The 20154-nt window shown below is 35.3% G+C and overlaps 1 protein-coding gene across 2 annotated transcripts; it reads left to right on the forward strand.

The window, feature by feature from the left end:
- The first annotated feature begins 402 nt into the window (after positions 1–402).
- LOC121418161 (signal recognition particle 14 kDa protein-like) lies at positions 403–17422 on the forward strand. 2 transcript variants are annotated; one of them, XM_041611882.1, is made up of 6 exons: positions 424–548; positions 3245–3400; positions 7195–7267; positions 8646–8767; positions 9750–9782; positions 14504–17422. In XM_041611882.1, exons 2-6 carry the CDS (start codon positions 3383–3385, stop codon positions 14597–14599), a joined length of 342 nt encoding a protein of 113 aa, XP_041467816.1. In that variant the 5' UTR covers positions 424–548; positions 3245–3382; the 3' UTR covers positions 14600–17422. The 2 variants fall into 2 exon arrangements, with proteins under 2 accessions (XP_041467815.1, XP_041467816.1); XM_041611881.1 differs by lacking the exon at positions 3245–3400 and having other exon boundaries at positions 403–548.
- The last annotated feature ends 2732 nt before the right edge of the window (positions 17423–20154 follow it).

Raw genomic sequence — 20154 nt, forward strand, 5'->3', positions numbered from 1 at the left:
GAGCACCTCAAAAGGAAAAGGGGGGGGGGGGGCGGGGGGTGTGACTGGAAGTGTGTGTGTATTTTAGTTTTGTCAGACGTGTATCAATCAGATATGATTATTTACGTCTGGGACCGACCTTTAACGTCACCATCCGAAAGACGTGACCTGGGGAGCGTTTCATCAATATTTTCATCCGACATGTCAGATCTGACATCTTTCCATGATTTTGATTGGCTGAGAGGCACTGTTCCTATGGTAACTGTCGGATAAAATGGGACTTGTCGGATAAAACGTCCGACAAGTCCTTTCATGAAACGCCCCCCAGGGCTCGAACCTCGAACCTCTGCATCAATTTGTAACTTCCCCACAGCTTGGATGACAGGCGCACGCCACAACGCCCAACTGGAAGGAAATATATTTTTCCTTCATGAACACCATACGTGTACAAGACCACACGTATACGTTTACGAAGAACGCATGACAGACGCAAATTTCTTTCATTTTTAAACCAAGTTCCCAAGGAAAAATACTGAAAAGTCGCCATGGTACTCCTTGATAATGATCAGGTAAGTATTAGGAAATCGCTTCACCTCGAAAAGAGCCGTTGATATGGAAGGTTTATCAACATATTCTTTGTTTGCAACATATGTCGCGTTTCGTGAGCGGAGCGCGGAAACGAGAGAGCGGTCTACCCGCAGGTTCGGGTGGGTATGTGAGTACCGGTAGCTTTTTAGGCCACCGCTGTCATGGCTGTTGTACTGCGAGACTACAATCTACAATACATGTAAAAAGATTGACAAAGCAAAGGCAGAGCCAATTAATGAATAATGGGGGGGGGGGAGTCTGGAATTGCAATGTCTAAAGACAGTACTAGAGCTAGACAGTAGAGGCGCATGGCCAATATGGGAGACTCTCCAATTGGGGAGACAATCTCCCACATTGCCATTGGCCTATCATTGGAGGCTTGCTTTGCAAAAGGACAAAAGAAACAACATCAACAAAAGCATGATTTTTTCCACCCAAAATTTTTGTCTCACTGAGGTCAGAAGCCCATATGTTTTGTGTGTGATTGACAACAAAAATCCTTATCAAAACAAAAGTAAAGTAGAAGGTGAAAAGGGGTAATTTGTCATGAGGAATCTGCTTATCACATTTTTCTTTGCCGCCAAGGTAATCTTTTTGCCGCAAATGTAAACAAAGGAAATTAGTCTCCAAAACTGGAGACTGTCTCTGAAATTGGATACCCAAATTCTTTACAAAAGTCTCTGATATTGGAGATAATTTCCCACATTGGAGACAGTCTCCAATACACAACGAACAATTGTCCATAGACTGTGTACAACGGATAGATCGTCTCCGCACAGCGATTCGAAGACCGCTGATTGGTCAATCGCGCAGATCACGTCATGACCACGTGGTCCCAAAAATAATTCCTTTGGACTGCGTGCGGAAGTATCGATAGCGATAACGATATCCGGTAATGTTGTGTACGTGGTAAATGGTCTTGGTTCATGATCCGATTGCTCCGGTATCGATCGAAAATTATCGAAACTGCAATTTCATGCATATTCACGTGACGCTCCGAAACCCGGAAGCCAATTGACTTTGTGCACGTTGCGATAGACTCTACAAATTCCAAGGAACACAATGACATATAGACGCTAATTCGTAAAATTTTGATGGAAAAGCAAGAAGTATTCGAAATTCGCTTACCTGTGCGGTATCGGTGAGAAAATAGATCCTCCGAGAATACCTTTCATAATTCATATAAAATATAGGAAAATTGAAATTCTAGGTCGATTTTGGTACGAAGTGATAGGGAATTGCACACTTGTTTTGGTGGAATTCTGTGTGGGGAAACAAAAGGCTTGCACTGCGCATGCTTACTATATTTTCATTCATAAATTGGTTCTCGGCAGTGGCTGGATGACGTGATGTAATAAGCAAAAATGTACACAACCGCTACGTTTACGCTCCGCTATCCGTTGTACACAATTGTTTACTGTGCAATATTGGCCGTGCGTCTCTACTGCTAGAGTTGCAGCAAACAATTACATGTATTTTGTGACTTGTGAGAAAGTCTTTAAAATCAAGTTGGCTTGTACAGTTGTAGCCCAGGAGCTCACCGTGTATTTACCCATACGGGACAAGGGTAGATTATGGTCAAAATATCTACCAAGATAAATTGTGAAAACAGAAATTATGCACATATGGATGAAGGTCTAACGAGTGGTAGAATCCTGACATTGAGAAACCTCAAAAAAATGAAAAGTTCTCTCCTCCCCAGTCTCGATCGGCCGTTTTTGTTGTGAATCATAACAAAATGGCCGATCGAGACTGGAGTAGAAGGCGCTCCCTGGGTTAGTTGGCTTGCAGTTGCACCTCACTCAGTGCAGGCAAAATCAAGTTAGCTTGCACAAGCGATGTTCGTGCAGGTTCCACTCCACTACGCTCCACCTGCCTGAACATCGAGGTACAAAACTCGCTCGGATACTCTGAGCTGAGTGGCAAAGGTGGGAAAAAAAATGATATTGTAAAAATCATCATACGTAGAATAAACGACATCAAAAAAGAATAAAAGCATATTTTCTTACTTTACACCCTAATTTCACTCCTTATCCATCCTGTGGTTAGCCTCAAAATTGTTGATTTAGAGACACATAAATAATTTGCTGCCGATTTCAAAACATCGCATCAGCAAGGGTCTTAGCTCGGACCCTCGCTCATGCAATGTTTTGAAATCGGCAGCGAATTATTTATATATGTGAGGAACTCGATGTTGGCTCTAAATTCCCAATTTTGAGGCTAACCGGAGGATGGAAATAGAGGGAAATTAGGGTGTGAAGTAAGAAATTACCATAAACTTGGGTGACTTTTTGGATGACTTTGGACACAACACTACAGAGAGGGCTGTTGTTTCGTTTAATATATTAATTGGGGTGAAAGTTACATTTATATAGCGCTTAGAAACCAACATATGAAGTGCTATATAAATGTTACTATCACCAACTTTACTAATTAACAAAACAACACCCCTCTCTGTTGTGTCCAAAGTCACCCCAGTTTATGGTAAGCTTTTATTCTTTTTTGATGCAAGCTTTTTTGATGTAAGCTTTTATTCTTTTTTGATACAGTACAAGATAGACCTGGAAACTTGACTGCAGACACAACTGTATTTTTCCAGTAGATGCGGTATAAAGATGCTGTCTTGACATATAATTGTTACAATAAATATGCATTTTTTCCCACCTTTGCCACTCAGAGTATCCGAGCGAGTTTTGTACCTTGATGTTCGGGTAGCTGGAGCATAGTGTAGCGGTAGTAAAGTGGATTTGAGCCTGTATGAACATCACTTGAGGTAGCTAGTGAGATGTGCCAATCCTAGTATTTTGCTGTCTGAATGATGCAGATACAGAAGGTTAATTGCCACGATGTTATAGATCTGGTACATTGAAATAAACATGTCTTATCTTTGTGAAATCTTGAAGTTTTAGCTGAAAACCGATAATTCTGGACTGGTGATAATCACTAACATAGGAAAGCACATGTTGGACAGTGTATTAATATTGGTCGGAAAAATACCCAACATTTGATGGAATTCCTTCTTCAGGGTAGACCTGTGTCCTTCATGATACAGGCGATTTGTGTGTCTGGTGCATGTGCTGGATGGTGCAGATGAACAAAAATAAAATCACAGGTGCAAGTAAACACAATGGCTGGCATTTTAGGCTGCCTGTATCACCATCAGTCTTTGCCAGAAGTACTCGACTGATGGGGCGGAAATAACGACAGGTGGTAGGGTATTCCATGTCTTCACAGTGCACAAAGAGAAAGACTGTCTATGCTGTTCAGTTCTAGAGAGAGGCAGCTGATAGCCTTGTTGCTCCCCGGACAGGCGTGATGTAAGATGTAGTGTTGATATCAACAATGTTGTGGTGTATTTTGAAGAAATGAACCAGACTTCTCACCTTTGCTATAGTGAGTGCCAAGTCAGCTCCCTCAACATTTCGTTTGTACACTGGATGTATTGTGATGTCTGTTGAGGGCAAATCTTGCAGCTCTTCTCTGGATCATCTCAAGCTTATAGATGTTTCTCTCGGTGTATGGATCCCAGATTGGTGCTGCACATTCCACAAGGGGTCTCACGAGGGAAATGTAAGCCATTGTCTTGAGTTGATCCTCAAGAAGGCAAGGGTAGTGTTGGCTTTACTGCAGATGTTGTCTACATGCTTATTCCATGCTCATGTTTCTCATTTCTCAGCAATTACGCATTTTCTTCCAGATCCACTTGGCACATATTTATTATTCATGCAAACACTTGGTGGTTATTTTATTGGATTCTGTTTGAACTCATTTTTTAGTTCAGGCCTCGAAATAATCGACGGCCATGGATGCCCCTATTACTGGCTGTCATGCCCTTCTTCTTCTTGCTAAAAGTTGCGGCCACTAAAAATGTGCCCTTTTTGATGTGGCCGTGGTGCCCTTTTTTTTTATAAATGTGCCCTTTTTCTGATATATATAATGTGCCCTTTTGAAAGTCTGCACCTTTTTTTCTGAGCGAGGAAAACTTTTCTCCGATCTCAAAAAGTATTCAATACCTTAGCTTTACCAGCGACGTCCAGTGCATGTATGCAGTCTAGTCCGAAGCCGCGCCGAACGATGAGCTAGCTATACACAGCTGGCCGGCCGGCCGGCCGCTAGCGCGCTTTACATATGCTATGTAAGCTGCAGCATAAGAATGGATGAGCGCGAGCTCCGTATGTGTACTACACAAATGTCGCGCGCGCTGTACTGTCCTGGCGAGCGTGCGCGGTGCGTAAGTACAGTACTTTGAATGGGAGTGTTTCATAAAGCTGTTAGTCAGTAATGAAACTTTCTTTTAAAACCTTATACAGTGAGTGTTGTCAGACTATTAAAGTTCATTTTTTCTTAAGTAAATAATGTGGTTTGGTAATGAATCTGATGTATAACATCGACTATGGAAAGCCCCCCCCACGCCGCGAAACTGTAACACCTACAAATAATTTATTACATGCCCCTTAAAAAGTGGCCTTGGTGCCCTCTGCTGTCTGGCCTCAGTGAAAAAGTGCCCCTCAAAAAAGTTGCCTTGCCCCCCAAAAAATCCTATTTCAAGGCCTGTGAGTTCATTACCAAAACTGGTGTTTATCTATGATTTCAATCAGAAATTGATGTTTTGACTTGTTATTGTAAATGAAAATTAACTAAGTCTGAAGAGTAAACTCCCCAAATATCGGACGGTTCAAAATATCGGATGAAAATGACTTCAAATCCCTCTCCATAACTACATGTTAAATTGACCTGCACTGGCAGGGGACTTGCATGCATAACTGCCCGGGGGGGGGGGGGGCCACTTGCATTGACGAGTGGATACCTTGCGCGACCCCCCAAAACATGTATGAAAGAAGATGGATTTATGTGATAGGCAAGTTCTTATTTTATAAAATTGAAAGTTTGCGGCATTTCTAGTAGGATATTCATGAATATTACAATTCAATTTTAAAACGAAAGTCTTTTAGAACAGACATAAAAAGTCCCACTTCATATTACTTAAGAGGGTTTAAATCCAATACCACCAGACCATATTGGTTAAAATCATGAATTATATTTCAAATTTTAAGGGGTGCAGCCACAAAGGGAAATGGTTGCATTTGTGTAGTCTGGCTCACCTGGCCTTTGTACAGTACAAAGAACAATTGCAAGCCAGTGCCATCATGTTAGGACAATGCAGTATTAATGTGTAGGGTACCCCAGTGAGCTCCAGACCTTGATCTGTTTGAAATTCATCCATCACTCGTTAATGGAATTTATTGACAACATGTAATTGAAAAAGATAACAAAATAAATGAAATATGACATGAAATATGTTCTACCCACTGTGAGGATATTCAAGTTTGAGGGTTTAGAATTGATTTTGCTACAAAGAAATGAATGTCTTAGGTATTGTTACATCTGTATCTGTATTGTATCTGGATCACCGGAGAAAGGAAACTTTCAAGCTCGGAAGTTAGAAGTACCGATAATTGTATAGGTAGATTTTATTCAATCTGCATAATCAGAAAAGAAATGAAAAAACATAAGTATGCTGCAAAATACACTTATTATAACTCCTTGCTATGTTGTCATTTAGAAATAAATTTGTTCAAACTAAAATCAAGTCTTCATTGACTAATTATTTGTGTACCGAAACTCTCTTAAAAGAAATAGTTCCTTTCATCTAAATATTAAATGTGAACATTCTTCAAAAGAATTCAGTACCTCTGATGACTATATAATTATTCATGAGTCTGTGTGCAGTAAAATAGGGCTTATTTTATGTAAAGTATCGCCTTATATCATTTGCTCTCAAAGTCTTATCTAATCCATTCTCAATAGTCCTAAATGGTTTTGTCTTTATCAAACCCTATGAGAGCTGATAAGCTACAACTAAAATCACCCTCATGCTTTGCACACATTAAATAAACTGCCAGCTACATCACCACCATCATGGTTTATGAATTAATGCAAAATGTTTAAGCTAAACGTCAATTTCTCCTGATAGGTCATAAGACTTCTTTATCTAAACTTCATTCTCAAAATCTGTAATAAACTAACATCCATTCACCAAATACGGTTTGTTTACATCTCTTACGCCCTCTACGTCTTTACGCTACTATACTCATTAGCATAATTTGCCTGATTTACTTTCATTGACACATAAGCACCCTTACGCTAAATTGACCTTGACTTTCTATGCAATGAAGCAAAAATAATTTCCCTTTTTTTACATTAACTAAACAAAATATCATTCTTTCTAAGACATATACAGATACAATGAGTATTAATTATGTAAACTTACTTCTTGTTTGGCATTCTAACTGCTTCAGTTTGGGGTAATTATTGGTTATTCTGACATATCGTCGAAGAAAAACATTCACGTTTTCTAGCTTTCGGCAAGTGCGCTGACCTCATGCGGTCGATTTAAAAATTCAAATCTAAAAGGAAAAATCTAAAGAAAAAAGGTTTGCTCGGCAAACCAGTATCTCTGATTCAAATAAGGTAGATGTTTATGTAATTGCAATATCATTCTGTTACAACATAAAACTTGTAATGTTGTTAAAGGTTAAAGTAAATCATGTGATGTATGAAACTGTTTTGAAATTTCAAGTATTTTACAATCTTTTCACTGAATGTTATATTTTTTTTTACCCACAGTTCTTAGCAGAATTAACCAAACTCTTTCAGAAGTGTAGGACATCTGGATCGGTCTACATAACAATGAAGCAATGTGAGTTTCTTATATTTTAATGGGAAATATTAGTATTAATGCAAATACATTTTTACTTTGTTTTTCTTCATTATAATCATCATATTCTGACATTTTTTCTCTCTTTTTCAGATAACCCAGTAATTGATACAGTTCATATAGATTATATGAAGAGTACTTTTGATAATTTTTACAAATATACTTCTTAACATTTATTCATGTCATTCACGGTCATGCTTGGTATCTGTATGCGTAATATTCAGTTCCCTGAATTTATAGCTTGCATAAATGCATAGGATTGATGATTGAATGTTTTTGAACAATTTTAAAGATATAAATTGTTCATGTACATGTAGTCTTGTAGATGAAGAAATTACGGTATAGTGAGTGATTGTATTAACGACCGGCTTTGTATTACCGAACGTGCATGTCTTACATGTCAGAAAACAATTTTATACCCCCCAAATCTGCAACATCTTTCCAGTTCTAAAGGGAACTTGAATAGAAAGATGATGAAAATAGTCAAAACCATTATCAAAGTCTTAATATTCTCACAAAACAGAGATAAAATAGAAAATAAATGAAAAAATAAAAAGGGTGACATAAATCAAAATAAAACATTGGACGATACATGTTACTCTACTACTTTTGAACTGTTTTAAATAATTTTCAATTACCTGTAAAAATTGTGATTATATGTGATTTTGAATACCAATAAAACACATAATTGAAAAAAAAACAAAAAATTCTTAATATTCTAAAAATACATGTAAAATATGGTCTAAATAGCTTATCAGTGTTTTTGTTGTTTTCTCAACTTTTCCCATAGAAAACACACATTCGGTAATAAGATACCTTTTTAAGTGACTAAAAGTTATAGTTTGTAGGTAATTGTGTATTTATGGTGAATTTCATGAGAATAATGTGTTTAAAGACAAATTCCAGTAGTTGCAGTAAACACTGATTTCATGAGAAATTCTGTAAAACCAGGCTTAATTATCAGAATATCATCGAGGATCTAGATCTGGTACAGTTACATAAACTGAACTTTGTGAAATCTTGAAATCTGCGCTGAAAAACGTTCGCACTGAAGATCACCAACACAGATAGGCACACGTGGGACAGTGTATTATTATTGCTGGAATAAAGACCCGACGGAAGTGACCGAATCCGTGCTTATTTTGCTTATATCCCAGCAATTACACAATTTCTCCCAGAATCCTTTGGCACATATTTTTTATTCATACAAACAGACACTTGGGTGGTCATTATATTAGATTCTGTAAAAAGTCATTTTGAGATCGTTACCAAAACTGGAATTTATCTTTAATACGATTGAGTTCATAAAAAGTGTTTAGTAATATGATCCACTACCATACTTTGTTTTTCAATAATACAGATTATGGTCAAACTAAACCCAAGCCAAAGGCAGCCAAAGGAGAAAGAGTATCAGTGTCGGACCAATCAGAACATAAATGCTTGTTCAGAGCAACCAATGGCAAAAAGAAATTATCTACAGTGGTAAGTTGAGCACTACATTTCAATTAAGGTTTGTTTCATCTTAAAGGATTAAGCTTTCAAGATTGCAGAGTTTAGTTGAGAAATTGAATTGGGTTTAAAATTCAGGAAGTACAGGGATGGTATTATAAGGCTGTTAGTAAAGTTACGCTCAACTTTACAGGCAACTGGAACATATTAGGTGTTCTATCAGTTCCATAGACATGGTTGGCACCATGTTGGGATATATCATATAGCACAAGAAATGGTCACCAGTTGTGGCTTTAGAAATTTGTTACATGTACAAACAGCTTCATGACATACCTGCTCGTAGGAATAATAGCATGTGTCACCATGCTTAATTAAAAAGTGTTCAATTTTAATTCCAGGAAACCGGGCTTTCAAAGCCTTCATTTGTTTTGCAACACAAGTTTCAAGTAGAATTTCCTCTCTAACATCCTGAAGCAGGGGCGGATCCAGGATTTTTCAAAAGGGGGGGGCACATTTTTCTGAGGAAAAATTTGACAAGCCAAAAAAAAAGGGTCTTCACTTTCAAAGGAGGTGGGGCACACTTCTGTTTTAATGGTATTTTACATTACAAATTATAATTTTTCATAGGGCTATTGCAGATTTCATATATCTGAACTTGTTCATGTCTAGAGGAAAGTATTAAATCTTGTGATTTCTCTCAAGTAGAAGGGCTCCCTCTTTGGCAAGGTACAGTGTAGTTGTGTAGTAACTTTTACTGTTCTACACAATTTGAGAAAGAGAGCAAGCATGTACATTTCTTTTGTGGTGGAGGGATTCAATGTCAAAAAATTGGTTCTTGTGAATGAGAAATGCCAAACATGGATGAAGAACCAGTCAGTATTTATCATTTTCAGCAACAAAAGCATCTTTATTAATTATGTTTAAAGACCAATGTAATAACCACCTCTGTGACTTGCACAATGTTTGATGACTTCACCTTTTCTAACCACACTTCTTGTTTTAATTTACTTCACAGATTAGTTCAAAAGATGTAACCAAATTCCAGATGGTGAGTAGCCCATTCTAATTATAGGTTTTTCAAAAATGACTATTTCACAGTCGTAACAACAATGTGAAATAAAGCTAGGAACTTCTTTTCAGTCTTTGTTTTGCCCCAGCAAAAGCCTTGGTAGTAATACTAGTGTGCCTTGATAGCATTGGCGGCGGAAGCAAAAAATTTTAGGAGGGGACAACCAAAAATTTTTTGACAAGCAAAAAAAAAAACAAAAAGTTCTCAACCAAAAAATTTTAGGGACGTAGGAAAATGAATTGACAAGCAAAAAAAAAAGAAAAAAAAAAGGTCATCATCAACAAATTTAGGGGGGGACCGTCCCCCTCCTCAAATTTAGGGGGGAAAAGTCCCCCCCGCTCCGCCGCCTATGCTTGATAGTGCTATATAAATGCATATTTTCTATTTCAGTGTGTATTTATTGTAAAATCTAAAATTTGGACCGATATATATATATATATACAAACTGATTGACAAGTATAAGTAGATACTTTTATTGAATAAATCCCTATTATATAAACTGGAGGACATTAAGGGGTAGGTCAAATCAACAATGCCCTTGATGAATTTTGCAAGTGTTGCATGAAATTTTATGACTGCGTTACTTCTTGACATTTTACATTTATTCTTTCACGTCTATTGACACCATTTCTGCCGAAATCTGTCACACTGATACAGTGCTGTGCAGCTTTTAATACATGCTTGTAAACCCATAAATTGCTCAAGAACATGATTTTTTTTCACAAAATTATTGCAAATTGTATGAATATTGAATGTAAGATTATTTTACTCTTGCATGTTTATATGTATTCATTCTAGATGTTTATGATTGCAAAAAGGTTCCCAGAAAAAGTTAATTAAAAATATAAAGTACATGTACATTAAGAATAAACAATGGAATGCAGATGATGTTTTTTGTAGATATTTGTCAGATAAGTTAAAATAAACAATTAAAAATTATCATTCTACTAGGTAATAATAGTGAGTTCAAGTAAAAAAAATGATTTCATACACTAAAAACTTTAAAAAAAAACCTGGTCTGAAATAACCTATTAAAATATGAGGTTAAGGCTATTTGTCATTCATCAAAACATGTATTTTTGTATGTTGTACATTTTTCTTGGATAAATTTCTGCACGAATGAACTGTTTTGTATGAAGATGAATTGTGCATGTTTGATGTTGATATCAAATTAAAAATATAAATAATAAGTAATAATAATATAGGATTTGTATAGCGCACGTATCTTCCTTTGCTAGGTGTTCTAGGCGCTCCTATATTACCCTGGCTAAGCTAGTCTACCGATTCTGGTGCGCACAGCTTTTTTGAGGAATTACTTCCTGCCGGTACCCATTTACCTCACCTGGGTCGAGTGCAGCACAATGTGGATGAATTTCTTGCTGAAGGAAAACATGCCATGGCTATGATTCGAACCCATGACTCTCTGTTTGAAAGGCGAGAGTCAGAACCACTAGACCACGACGCGCCCACGCGTATTGATTCTATTGAGCATACTCTCATTACTCCGTAATTAGGTAACAAAAAAGACACCTTGGATGTTCACAACAAGAATTGGCATGCACATCACCTGTGAAGTACGCATGTAATCTCCTAGATTGGATAGGTTCATGTAATTTTACCAAATTTACTCATATTTGTTTTTAATTAATTGATATTGCTAATTAATGCATAGAATAATAGTTTTGCTGTTAATCTTGAAATATAGCTTCAAAACTACAAAAGTTTGGTCTGGACACTCTTTTTAGGATTCCTTATCAACTCGTATTAAAAGAAATGGTCTTATCAAATTTATATATTTTTTATTGTTTTTAAAATTTCTTTTTTACTTTGTTTTTTATTGTTTTTTAAGGAAATCATTGGCGGCACTATTTCAGTCATAATTGATATGAAATCAGTTGCTCTTAATCAGTATAGGTAAAATAACTACATTTATGTATTCTGGCTACATGCAAGATTTGTATTGGATTTTGTACATGAAATCATGGTTTTGAGCAAATTTGGGTCTGACTTGCACATATGAAATTTTGCATAACTTTGGATGCGCATAACAGATTTATTTCCAAAAATGAAGAAGGGGGCTAGGTAAGTTTAAAGCTTGAGAATTGGTGAAGTAACCTTCTGGACCACTGCTTTGATTTGCAACTTGCACAATTCATACAGATTGCAGTTGAAATATGTATACTGAACAAGAGCTCCTCACTTGATGTAAAAAAAAATGGAAAAGCGCCATCTATCTATCATTTATGACCATGTTCACTCACAAGTAAAAGAAAATGTGAGGGATAATCATGTTGATCCAAGAAAGCAGAAAAATGTGATCAATCTTCTCATTACCGAATTGCCGTCACTGCTGAATCAAAGCAAACACTCGACCATGTTGTTTCCCACTCATTGGGCCGCCACGTATGTTAGTCGCCAGTGTGTTGACTTGCATCAAGGGGCTAATCAACTTGGTAATGACAGTTTGATGCATCGTTAGGCAGCAGGGAAACATGCAGCTTTATCTTGGCCCCAGGCTAAAAATTAATTGAAGATGGTCAGAGTGAATTAGAAGAAGATAAGGGATTGGGTGCCCCGAAGGGATTGGATAGTAAAATGAAGGTGCTTGGGGGTGCCCCTGAACTTTTAAAACCTGTGATGAGTTGATTGAGAGATTAAGATTCAAAGCTCACCTGTTTACTTTAATAGATGTTGCGACAGGTAATGGTGATGACGCTGTTTGCTAGACTTAGGGACAGAAATAGATGTCCGATTATTTATGTAGGTTAAATTTAAACACTGATATTTAGAGCAGAGTATTGCTTGGATTCACTTCACCACAAAGCAATTACTTGGTTTGATGACTGCCCGTGGGATTCGCTAATGTTGTTTTATAAATGTTGTCGACTGCATTATGTGGATTGATTAGGAGAACAGAAATTATCCAAGGTGTAAGCAGTGTAATAAATGTGCATGTATAAATAAAATTGACTTTAATAACTTTGAGGGATATTACATGTATCAACTTTGTGTGGGATTGTTTGACTTGCATATAAAACAAGGTCCACTTTGAAGAGTTAAAATCTTTAATAAAGTTTAAGTTATTCAATGTGTTGAAAAATCTTTGGTTACTTGCTTGCCCATTATTTCATTTTGTTATTTTTATGTTTTCGATCTTTGTTTCAGTTTTCCTTCACGTGTGGTTGAGGGATGTGTGATAGAGGTACATATAAATGTACAATAGTCAAAATTTTACTTTTTGGATCATGTAGGCATGATATTGAAGTTTGCTATTTTTCCTGTACAGGGTTAGGTTTATGTAGAGACAGTGAAATATTATACACATAATAATAATATATAAAATTTATAAAGCGCTTTATACGGATGTTTCAAAGCACAAAGAAAGAAGAAAAGAAAAGAAAGAAGAATATAAGTACAAGGTATCTCAGTAAAAGAAGTTACAATTGTAATCGGCGAATATACAAATTAGATATAACGGGTGAGTAAATTCAAATAATCCGACTTAAAATATCTAAACACAATATGATTAAGAATGCAAATCAACTGAGGGGTATAGTTTAGTATGTTAGTATAGTTTCATACAAGACACAATGTTAGCGAAAGATAGGATGGTAAAACTTTTTAAAAGAGATGGGTTTTAAGGAGGGACTTAACCATCAATGGGGAGATTATTCCATGTAGTCGGTAAATATAAAAACACTGATAACACTGGTTTTATCATCTTACATACATGCTTTGGAATCATGTGGGATGAATCATATGAGTGATGGAATCTCGGTAGGGTATCATGACAGGATTTGTTAGATGTTTTATCATCCTTTCATGAAATGTCCCCCAGGTCTCAATACATTGCAAGCTGGTTTAAAACTAAAAGGAATTGATGATACAACGCCCACAATGGTATTATGGTTAATTCAGCTTACACATTATCTTCTTCTCTGCACCAGAAAACAGTCTCCATTTTCTGTTTAAAAAAAATAATAACAATATAAATTCTGTTTTCTTCTGTGTTCTTAGCATCAGAAATCCCCATATTTTGTTTTTCAGTTATATTCACACTAAATATGATTTATTTTAAGCTGTGAATATCCTAGATAGAATGAAGTTTCCATTATTAAAACACATTGGGCCATATTCTGAACTCGGGTTTAAATTAAACCCTGGTGTAAAGTTGTGATTTAACTATGGAGAGCCAATTGGGGTACAAATTTCTAACAGCACACATCCAATTAACTCATTAGAAACCTAATGATAACTGAAGTATATGTATTTTGAAGTATTTTTCATCATTATGAAAACAAACGGAAACAAAATAGTAAAAAATGTCAAATATAAACAGAATGTTAAATTTTTTGGCTCCCCATAATTTTAGCACAGACTTAGACCATGGTCTAATTTAAACCTGACTTCAGAATATGGGCCATTGCAGATAAAGCTGAATTAGCAATCACATGCTATTGCTAAACACTGTGAAATTGTCTGATTGACAGATATTGATAGTTGTCACTTAGTATATTTTAGTAATTCAAATATTTTGGCATGAAAAAATTGTGTTTTTGCAGTGAATTCCGCATTCTTTTCAAATTCCTTCAATCTTTTCTGGTTTTTGTATCGTAGAAAAGAGGACTTTACCGTTTACAAACTTGTCAACGTGTGTTTAGCCATTTTCTACTTTCCGTATTCTTGTTATTTACTTGCAGGCTTACGCAAATGTGATGAAACTCAACATGGATGGACTGAAGAAAAGAGATAAAAGATCGGCCAAAAGCAAAAGCAAGACCACTAAAGCTACTTAATGTTTGATGCCAGTGCCAAATGATAGAGACATTTCTTGATCAACATTCATACCGAGGATTGCATATCAGATAGAGAGATAAAGCAGCCCTGGATAAGGAAAGGACTTGAACCTTGTTTGGTATTAGAGATGGAGAGATTATGATGCAGAATATTGATGGCAAGGTCTTCAGCAAGTTTTTTTGGCAGACTCTGAATTCTAGGAGTGGCTGTCTTTGTTACCTACTGCAATATCAAAGTACTTCAACAGAATTTATTGCTGTTGGATGATTTTGTACCAGTCTGTAGATACATTTGTGTCATAACACAATTTTGTATTTAGGGTTGCCAAATGAGGTGAGCCATGTTATTTTTTTGGGGGAAAATGAGTTCATATATTTCATGATGTTTATGAAAGAAAGTGATATTTTGATTCTCTGAAGAATGTTTACTTCCTGGTCTAGTGATAAGAGTACAGTATACACACATGACGAATTGCCCCCCCCTTCCCCTAGAAAAAAACCCCAACAAACACCTGCCTGCCTGCAAAGTTTCATTTTAGATGTGAGCACCAAAATGGGAGACCACCCTCCCCCCTTTAAATCTCTTTTCCTATCTTTGACCTGAGAAAGTTATAAATATTAAGCTTCTTTTTTTGAGATGTACGAACATTCATTGAAATTCATTTTTGAAATTGTATTTTATTATTTTTTATTCACTATTGTATATGCTGGATTGAGTTAATCTGTTAACAATCATTTCATAGTGTGGTCATCTGATCTAAACTAGAGGTCATTGACTTACATGTACATGCTATGACAATACTATCCTAGATGTATGTGTCTCGATATATGGGGGGGGGGGGTCATACAAAAGATGTGCTAAAAACTAAAAATGATATTGCCGCAACTGTTTTTTTTTATTATTCAAGGGCATGCATGTACAAGTAACTTTTTTATATACTAAGAATGGTGCATTCAAATGCATTTATTACTCAAACTTTAATCTCTATTTTCATGTTTGTGAACCAACTTAAAATTGTCTATTTTCACTCTCATTTAAGGAAGAGAGAGGCTGGCCAAAAAGAAACCCAAAAAAGTATAACCTACAAAACATAATTACCAATTTGTAAGTGTTCATAAACAAGATGTTATTCACCTCATTAGACTTGACCGAAATAGATTTATTTTATTTTCTGCAGCAAAATATGCAATCTCATTTGTGCATGGATTAGAAACTCATTCATTTTGATGTGCACCAAAGCACAGAGCATTTTACTTCATGGATACAGCTTCAAAACATAACAAATTTTGATTTTTTTTTTGTATGGCTTTACATTTAAACATAAATTCTGTCAAGCTCTTCAGATATTAGACATGGTCTCATTCATTTGTGCTAATTTGTTTGGAGGAGCTATTATTAGAACAACTCACTTGCTCATTAGTGAAATGACTTTGGTGGTTGTTTTAGATTGCAATCTTTATGAGTTTTTTTTATGTGTATATATTTTCAGTTTCCCTTTCTCCACAGAAACCTGTACTTCTCTTCAATTCCCACCTACATACATTAAAATTGTCTTGTTTTTGTGAATCATTCAAGAATTTTTGTCTGTTCTTACTGATATTCATACGCTACATAAACTATAAGAATAATAGACTTCATAACAGGGCAGAGGGGACTGCTACCACCCCTCCCCCCATGATTTTCAGCTGGTGAAAGATATAAAAAGAAGAAGAAAAGATGGAAAAGAAACTTGAGTCTCAAAAACTATAAATCTTGGGCCTGTAACACAAAGCTTTGCAATCATTGAAATTGAATTTTTTATGATTGCTCATTGCATTGACTTCAATGTACAATCAATCATGAAAATCAAGCGTACCATTAATCGCTAACGTTTTTGTCACAGAACCGTGGATTTTGTCACTCTATATTACCTGTTATTCAATTAAATGTACAAATACTCGTATGTCATCTTCAGTTCATCTTACCCCCCCCCCCTCCTTTCCCCTCGAATTCTGACACCACCTATGCTTCATATATCTTTCTTAGGAAGATGTTCCCTCCACCCCTTACCCATTTCAGACTATGATGAAATTATACAAAAGAGCAACCGTCATAACACAAGGGAATGGGGGATAAACATTGATGTATGAATGAAGGTGGAGAGTACTTATAGGTGGTTGATGTAAAATGTCAGGACCTTCCGCAAAGTTCACTTCCATGATTCTTGTGACATTGTGATCTTTTATTATTCCCAGGGCCCTCGTGTAAATCAGTTTACGTACCTGAAGGAACTATACTGGTAAAAGAAAAGTGAAATAGATAAATAAATAAATACATTCTGATGATAAGCACCACAGCAATGCAGTCAACAGGATGCAATATAAGATTTGATGATTTCAAGTCATTTGGTGCTATTCTCATCTAGTTAAACATTTTGTTGACTTTTTACTACAAATCACACATTTTAAAGTGACAATTGTACACTCATTAATGAGATACTAAGCAAGTAAGCATACATGTAACTACCCTTGATATTATGATTACTTGAAATATAAAATATCAGTTGCAATACTCTTCGGTTTTCCAAGATATCTTGACAAATCTTGTATTCCAGACAATTACCATTGGAGTTGGCTTCAATTATAAGATGATCATTATTGCAACACTTGTTTGCTTGAGAATCATGCATACATGTAGCTTGTCATTTTCAAGTGTACACTTTGTGAAGTTTAACTTTTATTTCTTTACAAAAAGCTGTATGAACCAACCCAGGAGTATGTTGAATCCATCTTCTTTACATTAGGTTTCAATTGTATTTCACATGCTGTCTTGCATGTTGTCTTCACAAACCAAAAGCTGCCTTTTCATTCCGATGAAATTAGGTTTTGCAATTTTATGTTAATCATACAAAATCATTATATTCAATTCTTGCATGTACCCGACTATTTTTTTAATTCAATGTATTTTATTATTTAAATACAAACAATTTATTCATATGCATGAGAAGCTAATAGCGATTATTATGTACATGTATGTATCATTTTTTTCCCTTATTGTTCATAAATTTTGAATATTGACTATATACTGTGCGTATCAAAAAAAAGTTTACACTTAGAAAAAAAAAAGTAAAATTATACATTTATGATATCCTGATCAATTTCCCACATTTAAACATTGGTACAGGTCCATTTAAGCAATTGACGATATAACTGTCGAAAAATGTTTCCGCTTGAGTGAGCACCACTTACTTTTGAAAAGTTAGTGAAAAATGATTTGCGCAGAACTTTGAAAGAGTTATGCCAATAAAAGTAGACCTTGTTCATGAAGAACACGTTGAATTAGCAAGTAGAATTGATTTGAAGATATCTTTTTCACTTGTTTCCTTGCCAAAAACACTTCGAAGAGTGCATTGCGCCCCACCCCACTCCCCCACACACCGAGGCCATCGTGAGGATATTTGCCTTACACTGAGCTGTGATTTACATGAAATGGCTTAGGCTTGACTTTCATTTTGTTAATCATTGTCAAGCTTGGGAAAAGTGTAGAGAAACAAGTATTAATGAAAAATGAAATGTAAACCCACTTTAAATGATAAAAACTTAGTCAAAAAATGCAGGAGATGTCTTAACATAAACTTATGTTCAGATTCAGTTATGTCCTCAGATCCAGCTTTCACAAAAAGGCTAAAGGTTGTGCTTACTAAGTGTTGAAATATAATTTTTGGGTGGCAAAATCGTTACAAAATACTTGAATGTATCCGTTTTATTCCAATTGACCAAAAGTGCAAGGGAAATGTATGAGAAATGTTTCGCAGGGTAAGTTTGGTTTCGCCCTTTCCCCTTGACACAGCGTGAAAACGAGCATTTCTGCGCAAACAGATTTCTGCGAGCTTTACAAAAATGGACAGTGCTCACTCAAATGTAACATCATGTCAAAACCTTCACTTTCATTTGATAGATGAGACCCAAACCCAAGATTACATGTGAAAAAATTACCAACATGTATATATTTTTTAATTCCCAGGGCTTTTTCAAAGTGTAAACTTTTTTTTGATACACACTGTAGACTAATCAATTTAATTTTGTTTTGATAGTCTCATTGAAGTTTTGGTGGATATATTCTACTTTTTCCGTGATATCACATTCAACTTGTGTTTTTTTCTTTGTCATGTGTAAAATGCATGCATGATTTTATTTGAATGATATCTATTTATTTGTGTATTGTTCAGGTAAAAATAAATTTCTCAGTAAATACAAATGAAATACATGATACAGACTGCATTGTTCATGTTGATTGCTTTGGTTTTTTAGCAGACAATTAAAATGGAAGTTCACTTTGAGGAAAAGTTTGTTGTAAAAATAGCAGAAAACTTATGAAAAAAATATTAGGTTTGAGGAAAATCCATTAAAGGTAATAAGAAAGTTTTTAGAATTTTAAGTTTTGGATTTGTGACGTCATAAACGAGCAGCTGATTGATTAAAATTCTAATAACTTTTTAATCTTTGATGGATTTTCCTCAAACCTTCGCCTATAATTATTTACTATTTTTTCTGCTTTTTTTACAATATTTTTTTTTGTCTGGGTAAACATGCCTTTTTTAAGTGGTTTGTGAATTATAGGTTGGTAAATTGGTTGGTTGGTAGGTGGGTTTTTGTTTGAATGATTGATTAATTTGTTGAATAATTCATCGATTGTCAATTTGTTGAGTAATTGGTTGGTTGATATGTTGATTGATTGACAGATTTGTGGAAGTATTAATTAATTCGATGATAAATTAATCGATTGGTGGATTGTTTTGTTGAAAAATCAATTGATTGATTAATCAATCGATTGATTGTGTGAGTGAGTGAGTGATTGGGTTGACGAGAGTGTATGACTGAATGATAAGTTAAATTAACAAATGATGAATATAGAAATAAAGTCATGGTAACTTACTTAGTCCATGAATTTACTCGTTGGTATTTCATGTCATGTTCATTCATGTTGATTGAATAAAAATTCATGTATTCCACCATAATTGCGGATCGTGCAGAAATAATACCACTAGAACAAAGCAGAGATCAGCACTCTGTTAAACATCAATTGTGAATCACATTAAAAAGAGAAAATATGTTTACAAAAATAAATGAATAATTAGTACTATCCCCCCCCCCCAAAAAAAAAAAAAAATGTATGAATAAGAACTTTTTTTTAAGACCAAGATAAATATTTTTTGAAAATTACGTAAATAAATAAGATGGCGACGAAACTACAGTGCGTATAAAAAAAACGGGACAGTTTTGAAAATTCTACAAAAAATTGGTTTCAAAATATATCTATATTTTGATGTTAATAGATGATCTGAGATCTTATCTTTGAAATGCCATTTAAAAAATAAATATATTCATGCTTGAGCGAACACGGGACGTTTTTGTCTCTGGTTCAAAAAGAGGCTTGCGCCAAAAGGACAGAAATGAGAAATTTGATAAGACTTTTGGCTGATCAGCAGACTTCCTCTTAATCTTTTCATTATCTTTGCCATAATTTTCGAATTATGCTGTCAAATTTCATTTACAAATTTATTTATTTACCTGAA

Source organism: Lytechinus variegatus, chromosome 7, assembly GCF_018143015.1.
Source record: "Lytechinus variegatus isolate NC3 chromosome 7, Lvar_3.0, whole genome shotgun sequence".
In the NCBI taxonomy this organism is placed as follows: domain Eukaryota; kingdom Metazoa; phylum Echinodermata; class Echinoidea; order Temnopleuroida; family Toxopneustidae; genus Lytechinus; species Lytechinus variegatus.